At 33.9% G+C, this 18,120-nt stretch overlaps 1 protein-coding gene across 8 annotated transcripts in view; it reads right to left on the bottom strand.

Moving 5' to 3' along the window:
- Nucleotides 1-18,120, bottom strand: part of FBXL17 (F-box and leucine rich repeat protein 17) — a 415,427-nt gene that overhangs the window by 247,050 nt on the left and 150,257 nt on the right. The window contains exon 7 of one of the 8 annotated variants that reach the window (XM_036410717.2): nt 8,426-8,519. The exons of the other annotated variants lie outside the window; for them this stretch is intronic. Coding sequence (XP_036266610.1) covers nt 8,516-8,519 — 4 coding nt within the window. The 3' untranslated portion in view covers nt 8,426-8,515. Of the gene's footprint in view, nt 1-8,425; nt 8,520-18,120 lie in introns of those variants that run through there. 8 annotated transcript variants of the gene reach the window in all.

Genomic DNA, 18,120 nt, shown 5'->3' on the forward strand with positions numbered 1-18,120 from the left:
AAAGTGAATATCAATTTTCTGAACTGTTTTTACCCCTGGAGCCTACATAAGTAATACTAATAAATAATACTAGTCATTGTGTTTAAAATCTAATTGGAAACAAAAAAAGAAAAAAAAAAAGAAAAAAGATGAGGAATTGAAAAGATTTCTTTTAAATGTAAAAAGTCCTTTGATAATGAATTTCAATGCTTGAACAAGAAATTTATGACATACTATCAGGAAGGATTATTAAGATAATAAATATATTCTTTAACAAATGAATGTGGGCTAATAATGTATTTTATCAGAAGAACAGCATTCACATACACATTTTAAATCAAACAGACATGCTATTGCTGTATTTATTCATTGCTGCAGTATTTTATAAAGAATCTGAACCCAGTGCAATCGCAAGCATCTGTTTATGTCCACACTTCATACAATGAAATAATCTCCTGACTACCCTGCTCTCTCCTGCTCTGCCTTTACCAACATCAGCATCTAAAATAACTCCATTCTCATTTATTTATGTGAATACTTAAGTATATTTTGAAGCCCAGGCCACTCCAACAAAGTCACTAACAACAAACCTTCACTGAGCCCCTTAAATGAAGTGAAGGTATTTCTACTGGTCTCCTGTTACCTTGCAATCCTTCATGGAAAACAAAGTGAGGCTTTCTTAGATGGATACTCATCCTGCCTGTGGAAGCTTCTTCAATTTTCCTCCAGGTGAATGAGGGAGAAGACTCCATTTTGGCAGAGAAAATACAACCCACATGCTTAATTATTTAATTTATGTCCCAGGAAACAGATAAAGAGATCTTGATTTTTTAAATACCTGAGCTAATGGAAAGAATTTATGACTAAAAAATTATAGAAAGATGTTACAACATCTTTTCCTCTACAACTATTAAAAAGTATATAGAAAGCAACCAATGTTTCTAAGATGATAGCAGAACTAAGGATGCCTGATAATCCTGGAAAACTTTCTTTGGCTCTATCATTCTTTGCTATTTCCGACACACTTAGACCAAATTAAAAAGAATCAAAGTTTAAATACAAGTTTCTTTAATTTGAACCATTTCTCAAACAAATGAGGGAACTGTCTACGCCATTAGGTTACTGTGATCTAGCACATTCAGTTTTATTCTAATGCCCTCTAAGAGTCAATGTAGTACGTGTTTTGAGGGAAAGTGATTCTCTCTCTCTCTCTCTCTCTCTCTCTCTCTCTCTCTCACAGATTGCATTTCTCTTAGAAAATCAGATTTTTACAAAGAATGCTTTTTGTTGTTGTTAATAAATAGGAGACATAAACACGTATTAGCTAAGAATAAACTATTCTTGTAGAGTTCATTGATTAGAACAATCTAGCCTTTTCATTGAGTTAATGTGTTGCTTTTTCATTTTTTTCTTTGATGAGTTAGTCTTATTTATTTTTTTATGATCTTTTATATCCAACAAAATAATTATTATTTTGTTTTGGTTTCAGATGTAGAGCATAGTGGTTAGAAATCCATATACTTAAAGTGTTCCCTCCAATATTTCCAGTACCCACCTGGCACCATTCAGAGTTATTACAATACTATAAACTATATTCCCTTTGCTATACTTTACATCCCAATGATTATCTGGAGGAAGGTGATTCTTAAAAAGTGTTTAATGAGCTAAGCCTGTATGAATTTAAAATGATGTGATAAATGTTAAATCATTTGGGCTTATATTTATGTACTTTTGTGAACTAATACAACTATACTGGAATTATTTCTAACATTAAAATGCCCTTATTTAATCATTTATCAACTGGAGAAAGTAATTTCCCACAGCAAAAAAAATATTTAAAAGTTGGCTATAAGAATAAAATTATATTAAAATGCCATAACAACATCGATTTGGCAACTTGCCAAGGGTAGATATAGACTTTTGCAGATTTTTCTTTCAAAAACGTGCCAATCATTCCAACATTTCTAATCATTTGATAGTCAACTGCTGTAGGCAAAATACTGTACCTAGTAATTCTGTATGGCCAATATATTTTAAACTATTTCATAAATATTACTTATACAGTATGTCTAATAGATTTTGCATACTTTTTCTTATCAGAAACTTCTTTAACACATGTAATCTACTGAAATTCTCCAACTGAATGAAATCATAATAGGAATGAAACTGACAAAATCTTTTAGTTGGCCTATGGTACCTGGAGAAACTAGTAAAATGGAGTTCATGACTCTGAATCTCCATATATATTGAAAATAAACATGTTTAATATCCTAGTAATTTAGTGAGACTCACAGACTGATAATTTTGCAAAGTTTTTTATATTTAAAAATGCAAATGCAGTACAGAAACATTATAACATTTTCGATGCGTTGTTTTAGAATTATGAAGCTTTAATTCAAACCCACCAGAACTAATAAATTAATAGCATTAGATAAAACAGCTGCTTCATTAATCTAGTTTATGGCATTTGCCAATGATGAATTGAGGAACATACTTTGTGATTTTAAATGTATACATGAAGTTTACTTAACACATCTTTTCTACTTCTGTCATCATGAATTAAGAAGTACTTGTAGAATAAAAACATCAAGAACAAAATAATTAACTTAAAAACAAAAGCAACTGAGTAGAGATCATGTGGCAAAAATCAGAACTCTATTCTTTACTACACCAACATCTCAGAACTGTTAGAGCTAGTTTGCGTAATCCAACATCAAATAAATCAACAGGAGTTCCATTGTATCTCCCCACCAAACTAAACACATGCTAACTCATCAATTTCCTTCATTTACTTTCACAAATGTTAAGAAGTGTTTCTCAATGTATATTACTGTGGGGAAGTCAAGGATATAAAACAGATACATTTAGCCCCAGTTCTGCAAAAAAGAATGTGGATTATCAGATAAAGATAATTATTCTATACAACAGGGAGATGAGTTTTCAACAGTTATTTGAAATCAGAACTTCTGGTGCCTCAAAGCTGTTTTTAAAGGATGGGAAGAAAAAGAAAAAAACAACAACAAAACAAAAAAACAAACAAAAAAAAACCCTTACAGAATATAGCACGACACCTCTGTTGTCCAAAAAAATAAATCTTTACAATTCAGAAACAATCATTAACCAAGACAGAGAAATACACAGAATTATGCACAGGCTATTAAGCCTCTTATCACCAAAGCAACTGTCTTAAACTCTGAATTAATCTACCACCTCTTTGGCACAAAAATATTGATAAATCCCCATAGTTAAATGAGGATTGTTTTAATTCATGGCCTCTAAAATTACTCTGGGGTAACTTCCTATTTCATTATCAATGTAAATGGGCACAAGGGGTGATTCTCCCTCCTAGCACAGGTCCTAGTATGCCATGGTTCATCCCCTCATCTAAGAGGTAGGAATCCAAGTCACTGCTTTAGACAAATCTTAGAAAAATCAGAATCAGACACTTCCTTGAGTTTAATAAACCAAGGCTTTTGAGTTGCAATGCCCTGATTTTTAAGTTTCAAAAGTCTTAAAGACTTAAGCCATAAGGGTGATGCCAACAACCAAAGATCTAGAACACTTCTGGAGAGCCAGTCACTCCCCTCAGCTCCAAAACTATCTCAAATTTCCCCACAAGAGGAAAAGATATAAATTCAGAGAAGCTGTGTCCTGGGGTGGAAACACTGATAGTGAAAGCTGGAAACCCCCAGACCAATTAAAGCAGAAAAAGATCGTGAAATCATGTCAAAGACCAGAAAAACAGCAAAAACTCAAGAGATCTGTCATATCCAACATAAAGCTGGAGCAGAATAAAATTCTGCTAATGCAGCAGCACCCTACTCTCTTATCTGCTACACCCCCTCTTTTCCACCATACACAGTCCATTGACAGTTATTTTGTTAAGAGAAAATTGGCAGGAACATAATTTTGATGACCTTTCTTCACAGAAAAATGGAAACAATTATAATTCTTTCAAAAATTAAAATGCAACATTTATCAAATTATATCTTACATTTACTTTTATAGAGATTTTATAGATACTCCTCTCTTGGGGTTATTAAACTATTTATGTATTTTAAAGGCTTACTCTGTTTTTACATAATGTATATAAATGTTTTTATATAACTATTATTAATGTGTCATTATAGTACAGTTATTTTAGAGTTTTTTTTCCTCTGTTTTAAAAGAACTTTCTATAAAATAAAATCTATATCATGATTTTAATTTCCCTTTAAAGAACCTTTCTGTTTTGTTCGTTTAGTGTCGTCTTGAAATGTAATTAAATTTTTTAAAGTAATATTAAATAATTCAGCAACTCAAAATCAAATAAGTGCTTTCAATATTAATAAAATGATTAAGGTTCATTGGTGTCACAATAGTGAATCAAATAGATAAAATTATAATATATTTACTTTCACATAAATGACTAAGAAATTATTTGAAATACAGATACTTTCCTATAAAATAATCACTGAAATTTCTTATTGAAAAATAAAAGAAAAAAGATGTAGGGAAAATGTATAAAGTTCACTTCCAGCTGGAGGAGCACTTTAAAAATTGAGAAATTTTTTTTAAAACTCACATTAGAAGAATTTGATAGATATGACAGCAAATAAAAGGTAAACCTTAAGGTTAGCCTTGATTGCATCTAAAATTATTAATATATATTTTAGAAAATAAAAGGACTTGACTTGTTTTTCAAATTAAGAAGTGGGAAATACTTTTTAGATACAATAAATGTAAATATCAATCCACATAATTCATTTTTCTATAAGATACTGTGATTATGCTGCTGGAATAAGCCACGGAGAGAAGGGCAAATTAATTCATTTTAATGACTCAGTTTCTTGTAGAATATAGTTCTACATATCACTTGCCTTCACTATATATTTTAAAATTTAGAAACAATCAATATCAACATCAAGTAGTTTAAGATATGTCTGAAGAAATAATCCAGACAGATAAAAAGATGAAAAAAAATATGATGGAGAGGTAATGAGATATTAAGTAGGAATTAAATAAAAGAAAACAACACATGTGTAATCACATCACATAGCATGTGAGTAAATTAAAAATTTCAAAGAGATAATGGCAAAGATTATTGAGAACTGATGAAAACCAATCTGCAGATCTGAAGAGTCCAACAGGTTATATGCATAATAAAAAGAAATTCACACCTCACTCAATACATCATAAAACCACATTGTATGAGAGATAAAGAGATGTTAAAATCTGCCTGAAAGTAAAGACTAATCATCTATAAAGAAATATCAATTAGACTCACAATAACTTTTGAACTGCAATAAAGAATGCCAAAAGACACTAAAATAAAGAATGCCAAAAGACACTAAAATATCTTCATTGGGAGGAAAGAAAATAAACCATAATTTCAATACACAGTCACACTATCTCCCAAAAGAATAAAGTAATAACATACTCAAAAGAAAAACAGAATGAGCCTCTTCTAAAAGATATTATAATGAACACCATGGAGAAATAACCCCAGATGTAAGGACAGAAATGAAAGAAGAAATGGTAAACAAATATACTCATAAGTATATGGGTAAACCTAAATAAACATCAATTGTATAAAACAATAATAATTTCTCATGGGAAAAGGGAAATGTAAGTTTGACAAAAAAAAATACATACTAATTACCTTTATATTCTGTTAAGCATGTATATTAAAATAGTGAGGTAACCATCAATATTAAAAAAAAAAAAAGAGAGAGAGAGAGAGAAAAAAACAACAACAAATGCTAGTGAATCCAAAAGAAGGTAAGAGAAAATGGGAGAGGAGTGGGGAGGTTAAGAGAGTTAAATAAATTTAAAAACTAATAACTCAGTTTTTAAAAACCCAATGCTAGAAGTCACATAAGTGCAAATGAATTAAACTCTGTAGCTAATATTAAATTCTTTAAAAGAAAGCCAATGTGCTACATTAATATCAAACAAAAGACACATGAAGTCAAAAGCATTAATAGAGAAAAGGTCATAACGGAATAATAAAACATTCTCAACAGAAAAATACAGAAATTCTAAACTTGTAAGAATCTAATCAAGTACCTAAACCAAGAACAGTTACATAACAGTTAAGAAACAAAACTGTTATCATTTATAAATGTTGTGTTTATGTAGAAAACCCCAAAGAACCTACAACTAAATTAATAAGAGAATAACAAAGTTGTCAGATATAAAAATTAACATTAAAAAGTTATATATCTACATATCAGCAAAAGTTAGAAAAATATTTTTTAAATACCACTTACGATAGAAATAACGTCTAAGAATAATTAACGAAATATGTACTATCTCTTGCTGAGGAAAATTATGAAATTGTGTAAGACATTTTTTTTAAAAAACTAAATAAATTGAAAAGGGTGTTATCTAATCTGGGAAATGCAAATTAAAACAACAATGAGATTTCTTGAGTAATAATGATGAAGGCGGTTTCACAAGCATTTGTGAGAATATGGGACAAATGGAGTCTCATCCACTGCTGTTTTGAGTATAAATTTATTTGACTACTTTGAAAAAGTTTGGCATCCTACAACTGTTCCAATCCTAGCTCTATGCCCTCAAAAACCTTTTGTACATGTGCTTGAGACATATATATAAAGAATATTCGACCTAGCCAGTGTAGCTCAGTTGGTTGAATATTGTCCCATACACCAAATGGTCAATGGTTTAATTCCTGGTCAGCACACATGCCTGGATTGCAGGCCTGGCCCCCAGTAGAGCGTGTGAAGAGGCAGCCAATTGATATTTCTCTTTCATCAATGTTTTTCTCTCTCTCTCTCAGAGGTGCAGAATGAAGGTCGGCCCCAGCTGCAGCTAGCGGCTGTTGGCTGCTAGGGACCCTGCCATTGCACAAATTTCATGCACTGGGCTCTAGTAAAAACATATCTAAAAAATATTTTTTTTCCACATCAGCAGCTCATAATAACCAAAAACTGAAAACAAACCAAATATAATACAGAAAAGATAAATAAATGCATCCCCAGATTTACAGATTAATACCTTATAAAGGTCTCAAAGGGTACAACAGGTCAATTGAGTTGATTCTCAACATTATCATATGTAAACCTGATGGCCACCAAATGGTGCTACTGGTGCTGAGAAAAATATAGAATATCGAGCCAAATAAAAATAGGTCACAACAACATCATTATTACTTATGAAATGCTAGCTTTGTTGTCAGTCACTGTGCTCTGTTAAGACAGTATCACGCCTCATGACTCCCGAGTAAAGCAGGGTTTCACACTTTCCTCATGATAAAACCAAGACTTGGGTCACTTTGTCAAGGCTGCACGGTACATGGGAAACACTATGGTTCTATTTGTGTGAAAAGAAAGCCTGTTCTCTTTCCACTACTATTTTGTGGCACGTACCACAGTGTAGCTCGTAGGATGACAGTGATTGATACTCATATCTGATTCAATACCCTGTAAATTCCCTGAGGGTAGGAACTATATTTAGCTTTCCTTATGGCCTCCAAAGTAAACATTCAATTTTAAAAATACCTGAATTATGTAGGGAGCAAATCCTTTAATTTCTCTAGCCTTTTCACATACATGGTATCATTTAAACCTCCTAACAAATTCTCTGAGGGAGATGTGTCAGAAACATACTGAAGTAAAGGACTGCTGAATCAGATGACATAGGCTCAAATCAACCATGTCACCATCATGAAGAATGGAGCTGAACCTTGGGGTAAGTCATTTAACAATATATATACTATGGGTTTTTATGAAAGAAAAGGAGACTTTTATTAAAGTCAAAATAGCACAACAATATAAATGATTAGACATTTTTATATACAAACACTAAGATAAACTGCCATCTGAAGAATGCCTTAGCTACCAATTTTTTCCTTCAAAGATAGTTTCTAGCTGGTACTGGATTTCTCATTATCACCCATTTACATTCCTCGGTCTCCATATTTTGTGTGTGTTAAGCATAAAAGAGTTGGGCTCTAGTCCTAGCTTCCATTGCTACCTTAGACACATGAGTCTCTTTAGACAGTCCATGACAGTGGCTGCAGTTTAGCATTCCAAACACCAACCCTCATATCACAGCCCACACTCTGCACTTTCTGGAAGTCACCTCTATTCGTTTTCATACTAAGTTCAAATTCATTATTCATTACTTTATTATGAATAGGAAAGATGTGCCCTTTATGATAGCCTACGTTCTCTAAGAATTTTCTTATGTACCATGTGGCTCATATTTTAAAAATATCCCTTTTTACCTTAATTTTTTTTTTTCTGCTCCAAAGTCCAATGTATTAGAGAGAGAAAAACCATTGACAGAGAACTCTGGGGAGATTTCCCCAAATTCTATGCCCCTTAGCTTTCAATCTTGTATATAGTTAGGGATTTGATACTTATTTTGTTGTTTTTAACTTTTAATTTTGAAAAATTTCCCCAACATACTGAAAAGAAAAACCAAAAGAAAGGTATATCTGTAAACCTTTTATATAGATTTAATAATTGTTAACATTTCACCACATTTGCTGTATTGCTTCGAACACACATTGTTTTTCTTTGCAGAATCATCTGAAAGTAAGTTTCAAACATCTAATTTTTTAAAATAAATACTTCAAAACATATTTCCTACGAACTAAAACATCTTCCTATTAAATCACAATATCACTATTATACCCAAGAAATTTAACTTTAACACATTTTTCTCTTATACAATCTATACTTGTCCCAATTATGTTCTTAATGCCTTTTTGGTATTAATGAAGGATCATGCATTGCATTTGTCACAGTCCTTTAATTTTTGCTCTAGCCTTTCATCATATTGACATATTTTTAAGATTCCACATCAATTGTCTTATAGGATGTCCCATAATCTCCATGTAACTAATTATTGCTTTGTAATTAAATTCATATTAAGCATTTTTTTTTTTACAAGAAGACTATTGGAGATGCTGTACTATCCACAGGATCACATCTGAAGGCACATAATGTCCATTTTCCCCATTATTGATGGTGATGATTGATCAGTTGATTGAGGTGATGCCTGCTGGATTTCACCATTTGTAAAGGTAGTTTTTGCCCTTCAAAATAATAATCTGTAATATTACAAAACTATCTTTCCCCCCAACAACTTTCCATACAATGGTTTTATTTTAGCATACTGATGAACCTGACAACCTTAGTTTTTATGTGGGCCTCTCATTCCTTATGGCTGCTCTATTAACCAAACTGCCCTTCTCAGATTGCCTGATTAAATAACATGCCATAGCTTCTTTTGTGAGGCCTATAATTTTGGCATAATAGTTTGCTGAAGTCTTCAGTGAAGAATCCCTTTATTTCCTTTTATAAATATTTGAACTTTCTTCAAATGAGAGCATCAAGTATCATAATTTACATACTAGTTGCCTCAAAATTCATATTGGATAAACTCTAGTCTCTGCTTGCTTTACTTACTATAAAAAGGATAAAGAGTCATCCAAATACAAGCAGAACTAAACTAAGCCCTTCAAACTTGAGCCCATCTGTCTCATTGGTTAATAAGAAAATTCTCTTTGCTTCACAAAATTATAAGACAACCTATCAATCAAACTCTTCAGCTTGTCTCCTAAAAGATTTGTACCAGGTTGTCTGTCATATCTCCAGAGTTCTGAATTTGCTGTGGATCTTACTTCATCAGCTCTAATGAAGCAAGTTATACAGGAAGGTGAGTTAAGGTTTCTATCAAAATCTTAATTCCCAAATCAGAAGTCAAGAGGGCAATCCTAGGAAGAACAGCCATCTATAGACACCTAGAAGAAAGTTTACTTAGACAGATAATTACAATAGTGGAACTTTTTGAGAATGTAACTATGACCTAGCATCCAATGTTACCCATAAAAATCAAAAACAATCTATTTTACAAAACAGAAAGGTACTTTAAATTAGGACATCTATGTTTTTCACATTTTTTCCTCTGTGAAAAACCTGGCAGAATTTTAAAATAAGTGATCCATAGATAAGCAATATGCATTAATCCCTACAATAATGAAGACAATAGACTCCAGTGACAGTCTTTATTCTCTGGAATTTAATGTCAAAGGTAAAAAAAGAAAAAAGAAAAAAGAAGAAGAAGGACTTAAATGCTACATTTTCCCACAGGGAAGCCTAAATGTAAATGGCCTGCAGAAACCACAATGAGCAAGAAATACTACTCTCAACTTTGCCACTGTGATCAATTTATCTATAAAAAAGAGGTTAGACTTCATGAGTTCTACAGATTTTATATTCGAGGTCACCGATGAACCTGAATATATAGGTGACCAAGATATAAAAACATAAGTTTATACTAAAATAAAATAACTTCTTGAAATCCTCCAAAGATTTAACTGGAAGCACAAGATTTAAAAAGGTAATAATATTATAAATCAAGATAATAATTTAGTACAATATATTAAAGAATAAAAATTAATGAGCAAATCAATGATAAATAAAACATAAATTTTAAACAAAGATGGTTCATTGCTCTTTGCTTTAAGACCCTGCATTATTGTGTAACAGACACCATCATTTCCAACCAGCTGGCGGCTACCTCCCAGGCCATGAGTCTGTTCACCAACAAGGTTTACTGGTGCTGAAACAGTGTCCAGCAGAGAGGCTGATATGCTTTACATATCATATTTTTTTTAACTATAGACTTTTACTTTTTCTATTTGTTACAAACTATGAGAGGATATTTTAATAAGTGGATACAGGAGCACACATTCTAAAATTTTTGCCTCAGGCTATAATATGGCTCAGCAGGGCAGTAGATGTAAGGATTCATTCATTCAATGGGTAAAGCACTGAAAAGTTGAAGTCTAACCCTTTGCACTCCGAACCATTCTGGACATTGGCTACCAGCTACTCGACACTACTTTGCGGCGGAAACTCAATTCCCTGTAATCACTAATAAACTGCAATCTCCTCTGAGAGGGGACATCCGAATGATATGCTAGAATTCCGATGTCCCCTGAGAAGGGACAGCGGAGTGCAAAGGGTTAAATACCTCATAGAAATGAAGAATCAGTATTACAAACAAGTGAAGTGAAATGATAAGGACCGTAGAGAAAACCAAAATTCTGAAATTCGAGATCAGAGCCTCCTCAGTCAGGGGCCTGGAGGGACAGGGAGAATGAGAGTTAGGAAAAGAAACCTCCTCGCCCCCCAAAGTAATGTAAGGTGCCAGGTTTAGCAAATGAAAATACAAACATTGCATGGATATACAAGGGTGAGCAAAAATAAGTTTACAGTGGTGAGGACATGAAACAGAGTTTATTCTTACATTGTTATTTATTATTTATTTTTCCATATGAACAACTGTGAATCTACTTTTGCCCACCCCTGTATTTATACTAAAAAGCATCGGTTGTTTTTATCTGAAATTCAAATTGAACTGGGTGTGCTGTATTTTACTTGGCAATCCTAAAGTGGTAGGTAGCATATATGTTGAATCTTCAAATATGGATCTATATAAGAAATTTTTATTTTCCTCTTTTGAAACTCTGATTCAACAAATTGAAAGCATTATGATACAAGGCACTGAACTGAATTCAAATTCAACTATGGCACCAACTAGCTTTATAACACTGGATATGTTTCCTCAAAAAGTTAAATATGGAACTCCTATTTGACCCAGTGATCCCACTTCTAGGATTATATCCCAAGAAACCAGAAACACCAATCAGAAAGGATATATATACCCCTATGTTCATAGCAGCACACTTTACAATAGCTAATATCTGGTAACAGCTAAGTGCCCATCAGCGGATAACTGGATTAAAAAACTTGTGGTACATGTACACAATGGAATACTTTGCTGCTATAAAAAAGAAAGAACTTTTATCATTTGCAATAGCATGGATGGAACTGGAAAGCATTATGCTAGCAAAATAAGCCAGTTAAAGAAAGATAAATCTCACTCATATGTGGGATATAATGATCAACATAATTTAATGAATAAGAATAGATCCAGAGACAAATGATAGGGGATGGTGGGTTAGAGAGCAACCAAAGGACTTGTATGCATGCATATTAGTATAACCAATGGACACAGACACTGGGGTGGTGGGGGCTTGCCAGGAGTGGGAATGGCAGGGGGGGGGGGGGAATAATTGGGGGGAAAGGAGACATATGTAAAACTTTAGACAATAAAAGATAAAAATTTTAAAAAGAGGCAAAAAGTTTAGGAAAAACAAAAAGTAGATTTTTAAAATTAAGCTTTAAGACTATAACTTGCTCTTGATATCCTAAAACTGAAATAAAATATATGAAGAAAATAAAAGGCAAAATTTGGGGGAAAAGATGGTAATTATCATTATTTCCAAATGATGTGACTGTCTACCTTTAAATCCAAAAGAATTGACTGCAAGATTATCAGAAACAATAAAAAATCAGAAAGATTGTCAATTACAAATTTATATACAAAAATATATGTAAAATGTACAAAAAGTGTACTCGCATTTGCCAATAATAACCAGTTACAAAACATTGAAATAACATTCAAAATAGCAAAAAAAACTTACTGAATACATAAAAAAAATTTTTTAAATGAAATATATAGAACCTATAAGAAAATTATAAACCTCAGAAAGGGCTTAATAAGCAAAAAGGAAGTGTTATATCTTATAATATTTTAAGATATCATCAAATTTTTACAAATAATACTATAAAGCAATCACAACCAATTTTTGACATCTTGTGTGTGTTTGTGTGCGTGTCCATGTGCATATGTGCATAGGTCACTGGGGTAGTTGGCATTTTTATTCAAACATTAGTAAGTAGAGTCTGAAGCGGAAGGAGCAGAACTAGGGACTATATTCCAAGGTGACTTATAGACTGGAGATTGAAGATCCTAAAATCAATTCAATCCAAAAGCTAATTCATATGGCATCAAAAACAAAGTTACTGTCACTGACTGTGCAGTAATATGAAATGTCTCAGATCCAGGCTGATTTAGAGCTAACTGGGCTGAATGAGTTTAACACGACTTTCAGTTCAGGGAGTTCAAGATGATGGCATCTAAGGCCTAAAATAAAAGAAAGCCTTGATAAATCTCAATTTTACGTTTTTCTATTGGGTGTGGAAGATACTGGAAAAGATATATAGCTATGGGGAGCACCAAAGGCCCAGAGTTATACCTACAAGGAAAGAGGAACCAAGGTCCTGCTCCCAGCAAGTAAATAGTATTTCAATTAGAACCATCTTTAAGATTTGTAAAGGACTCAGAAAATCAAGGTCAGAATGTCTTTGGCCTGATAATACCCACAAACAATTACAGTGAATAGAGGAATCTACTCCAGAACATCAAGTTGTAGGTATGGTCTCATATCCCTCACAAGCCTAAGTCAGACAATTTTCCCACCTCCTTTTCCTTGATTCCAAACACTATGCAATTTGATTCAAATAACAACCGAAACAAAAGGATTACTTAGGAAGACAGCCTTCAGATTTATAAAAACCTGGTGGTGTGTGGTACAACCTGCACAGCACATAAAAATATACTGAGAAGTGTTCAGACTTTCCATAAGGGGTGAAATTAACATGAACATTTCATTTCTATCGTATTTTCTTAACTTGAACTAAACCCAATGGTGTTTTTTATGTTAAAATCCTTAAACACTACATTAAGATATATAAAAGTTATAATGGCAATGTTAACTAAGATCCCAGGAATATTTTCTCATTTGGATAGTAAAAGGTTTATATTTTTTTCCTACATATAAAATGAAGCATGACTGCAATAAGAATTTTAGTTAAATAGTACATCCCTGTTAGTCACCAGAAAAAGGTCAGAAAACCTAAATCTCAACAGGCTACTTTGCTTTGCCAAATACCTAAAAATATAAGGGCCAACCAGGGACTTGCAGTGCCTGTCTACTCATTACTGTAAGCAAGTTTTTTAAAATCCATGATGAGACGCAGTGAAAGGATCTATAATTATAAGATGCTTGCTCTAATCTCTTCTCCACAGCACCGAAGGCCTTTAGCAGGGTGAGTGTACTATACTCCAAGATTAGATTTATATATCCTAGGAAAAGGGGGACATGCTGATGAACAGCGCTACACTGGCATAATGGCTCTTAGTGGTTATAAATGTAGCTGTTCCCTACGTTAATTGACCATGACTACGCTGACCTTTTCTCTATAATTGTAGCTACAGTACAGTAATTAGACAAACCAGTACTTGCTTCTGATAAAAGGAGTAGCGGAAGAAAGCTCTCAGTCACCAGCTTTGAGAATGCAGAGTAAAATTAGGTTGGCATTCTATTGGGAAAAAGTTAGCAACTAATAGTTTTTTAAAAATTGTGTTCTATGTTTATTTTAATGTCCTAACTAAAGACAAAAAGTCCCAGAGGAAGGTCCTTTCTCATACACTTAGAGACAGCGACACGTTTTACCAGTGAGAGCAATGAAAGCTGGTATATACAAGGCAGCTGAAGGAAGTAATAGTGCAACATGTGTAAATCCAGGATATATAAAGTTTAATGTACAGTAATTGAAAACTATCCACACATGCAAATTAGAGTCCATTCATTCCTTCAATTATAGGAATAGTAAACAAGATTTCAGTATGCTCAACAGAGTTAAAAAGAATGAATCAAAATGATAAAAATGAAAACTGACAAAAGTATCTTACAATGATTCAGAAATCCCTTAACCATGTCAGAGGCACATGCTGCTAAACCATAAACTCTGTGAAGGCAGGGAATGCACATGTTCTGCTCACTGCCCTGTCCAAACGCCTGGCCATGGTAAATGAATAAAAACACTCAGTAATTTTCTCTCGGATATCTTGACTCACACAAGTAATGAATTAACATTTATGAGACACAAAAGAGACATGTGAATCATCATGAATGCTTCTTTGAAGAGTTCACCTGGAATAGGAAATAGTGACAATGGGCCTTGGATCCTCATTTGAAAAATGGGAATGAATAATAAACAGCATCTACCTCACAGTTGTTAGAAATTTTATATATATATATATATATATGTTTATTATGCTAATTGTCCGATGGCCCAATCAGTCCTATGATGTGCACTGACCAACAGGAGGCAGACACTCAAAGCAGGAGCTGGGGAGCTGCAGTGACTTGGCAGCAGTGAGTTTGAGGCTATGCACCCTGAAACCCGAGAGGAGGGAGCCTGATTCCTCGCAGAGCCACGTGATTCCACCTTGGGCCATTATGTCATTGCTGGGGCACTGTCAGCCCCAAATCTGGTTTACTGCACACTTGCACTGGCGTTCCACATCCTGTACGACAGCAACTTTGCAGAGTGCCCTGTTGCACTCCAGGACCCCTAAGGGAATGTTAGAGAGCCAGTTTCGGCCCAATTCCCACAGGCCAGGCTGAGGGACCCCACCTACTGGAGGGACACTGCTCACTCCACAGATACCCTTCAAGCCACAGCGCCACCACAGGTGCGGCCAGCCAGAGAGGTTGGCTCCAAGATGTGTCCAGCCCCTCTTACCCAGTTCAACCCCACAGGCCACTTTTAATTAATTTTCTTTCAATATGCATGAATCCGTGCACCAGGTCACTAGTTTAATATATGCAAAAGCCTTCAGAACAGTGACCAGCAGAGTCAGAGCTATGTTAAATACTGGTGGTATATGCTGTTATTCTGGAATAATATGCAGGGAGTTCTAAAAATCCTACGGCCAGTCACTAGTCTTACTAGCCCTTTCCCTTCTATCCTATTCCTGAGAAGAGACCATTTCTTATTTAGCAAGGGGCTGCAAATACTAAACTATGAAGCAAGTGTCTGGTACATCATAAATGTCCCCCCACCAATGAAAAGGAATAAATGTTGCATTGAATCGAACAAAATTACAGTGTTATCATCCGATCAGGGGAAAAAAAAAAAAAGTCATTGAGGCCCATTATGATTCTGAGCCTGAATTTCCTAGATAATAATCCAAATGTGATAAGCATTTTTCTCTAACATTTGATAATATCTAATTAAGCAACTGTTATAATAAAAGAGCTTAAAAATGTTTCTCATTTTTCCCAGGTCCCATCACAGAGTCAACCTCTATCTATAATAATAAAAGCATAACATGCTCATTAGACCGGACAGCCAAACGACTTTCTGGATGACCTTTCGGACGAAGCTGGGGCTGCAAGAGCCAAGGGCAGCCCCTGCGGCTGCGAGGACCAAGCCCCTTGCACGGATTTTGTGCGTCGGGCCTCTAGTTCCTTTATATTCCTCTTTACCATTTATTTCATTCAAAAACTAAACCCTCAATCCTTTAAATGCATCATTGTGACATTAATGGCAAGGAAAACAGATAAGAAGATTCAACTGACAATTAAATATTAGGAAATGGCTAAGATGTCAACAATGCAGGACCTTAAAATATTTTTTTAAACCTGTAAGGAAGATATGGAGAATTACACATTGTTCAAAATGTGCTTAGCATTACAAGTACATTTGTGTACAAAAATAACGTTAGACTTCTTAATAAATATTGGATTTGTTTTATTTATAAATTTAAAATTTTCCACCTAACTGTCTAATTCACCCTGAAATATTCCTCTCTTTGGTTTCAGAAAAATAAAGTCTAAGTAGGTACCATGATGCAACATGCTGGATCACCTAAAACCTGGCAATAAAGTATTTTTCTGGAGTCTCCCTCCTAACAATAGTAAGCAGTACATGACAGGTAAGAATGAGCTTTCCTCTGAGGAAATGAAAGTAAGATTGTACTCCAAATTAAACTACAAAATTAATCCAAAATAGAACAAACAAGCAAAAGTAACAGTCAACATAGCTCCTTGGCCAAAGCAAAAATTTTACATCACATCATAATCATAATGACACCTACAGAAAGAAGATGTCAATCAAAAAGAGGGTAACCATACAATTTATCACCTAATTGTTAGGACGGGCACAAACCAAGACCATGCAGCACCAGCTGAGACACGGAGTCACCCTAAACTACAAGAGGAGCTGGTCCTGTTGGAAAATAAGAATATGAAGTAGCAGAGCAAACTTCCAAGTGTTACAAAGAAACCCTATTTCATGAATGTATCGTCCATTTGGTAATTGATCCTGTTCTTAGGATGTAGTTTTGTGTTGTTTATTAACTTAATTATGTAACTTTTCATTTACGTATACCTTATTTCTTCTGGTATATGGTGGGTCTTTTTTTTATCATGACAATGTCTTATGTTCCTTTTCAAATCCCTCATGCCAGCATTGCACACTATAACTGTGGAGAGAAATCAATGCTCACTGACTGATAGAAATAATAATAACTACTATTATGGGGGCATGTACTGAGTAGTTAATTATGTGCCAGAAACTGTGTAATCACTTTTAAATCACACAAACTTTACTACTGCCATCCCTATTTTATAGATAATAAAACAAGACAGAGGGAGGTAACTTGTCAATAAATAAACAAGCAGGAAGAGGCAGTGCCAGCATTCAAATACAGGCTGCCTATTTCCAGAGTCTGTGTTTATAACCACTACCCAAAACTACCTCTTAGTGGAAAATACACTTGTACCTAAATAATTTATTCAAAGGTTGTTGTTTTTTCAATTATTCAACTTTAAAGTCAGTTCTAAATGCTCCAAAATAGTTGATGATAGCATCCAGAGTTGGTATAGGTATGGACAAACACTCTTCGCAGGGATACAGACATGCTATATAATCTCTAAAGAAAATTAAGCAAGATGTATAAAAATTTTAGATATGTATGCCCTTGCATGCAGAAATTCTGTTTCAAAAATTTGACCCTCAGGAGACAAAACTAAAAGTATGCAAAGCAATAGGCATAAGAATGTTTACCATGCAATTATTTATAGGAGTAAATATTGCAAATAATTAAAATATCTACCAATAGTGATTAATTAAATATACTATGCTAAAACCCTACCAAAAAATCCATGAGAAATGGTGACATAGATCTATATTTATAAAAATAAATCCACAGCCGAAACTGGTTTCGCTCAGTGGATAGAGCGTCAGCCTGCGGACTGAAGGGTCCCGGGTTCGATTCCGGTCAGGGGCATGTACCTTGATTTCGGGCACATCCCAAGTAGGGGGTGTGCAAGAGGCAGCTGATTGATGATTCTCTCTCATCGATGTTTCTAACTCTCTATCCCTCTCTCTTCCTCTCTGTAAAAAATCAATAAAATATATA

The sequence above is a fragment of the Pipistrellus kuhlii genome, unplaced genomic scaffold, assembly GCF_014108245.1.
Source record: "Pipistrellus kuhlii isolate mPipKuh1 unplaced genomic scaffold, mPipKuh1.p scaffold_m20_p_4, whole genome shotgun sequence".
NCBI lineage: Eukaryota > Metazoa > Chordata > Mammalia > Chiroptera > Vespertilionidae > Pipistrellus > Pipistrellus kuhlii.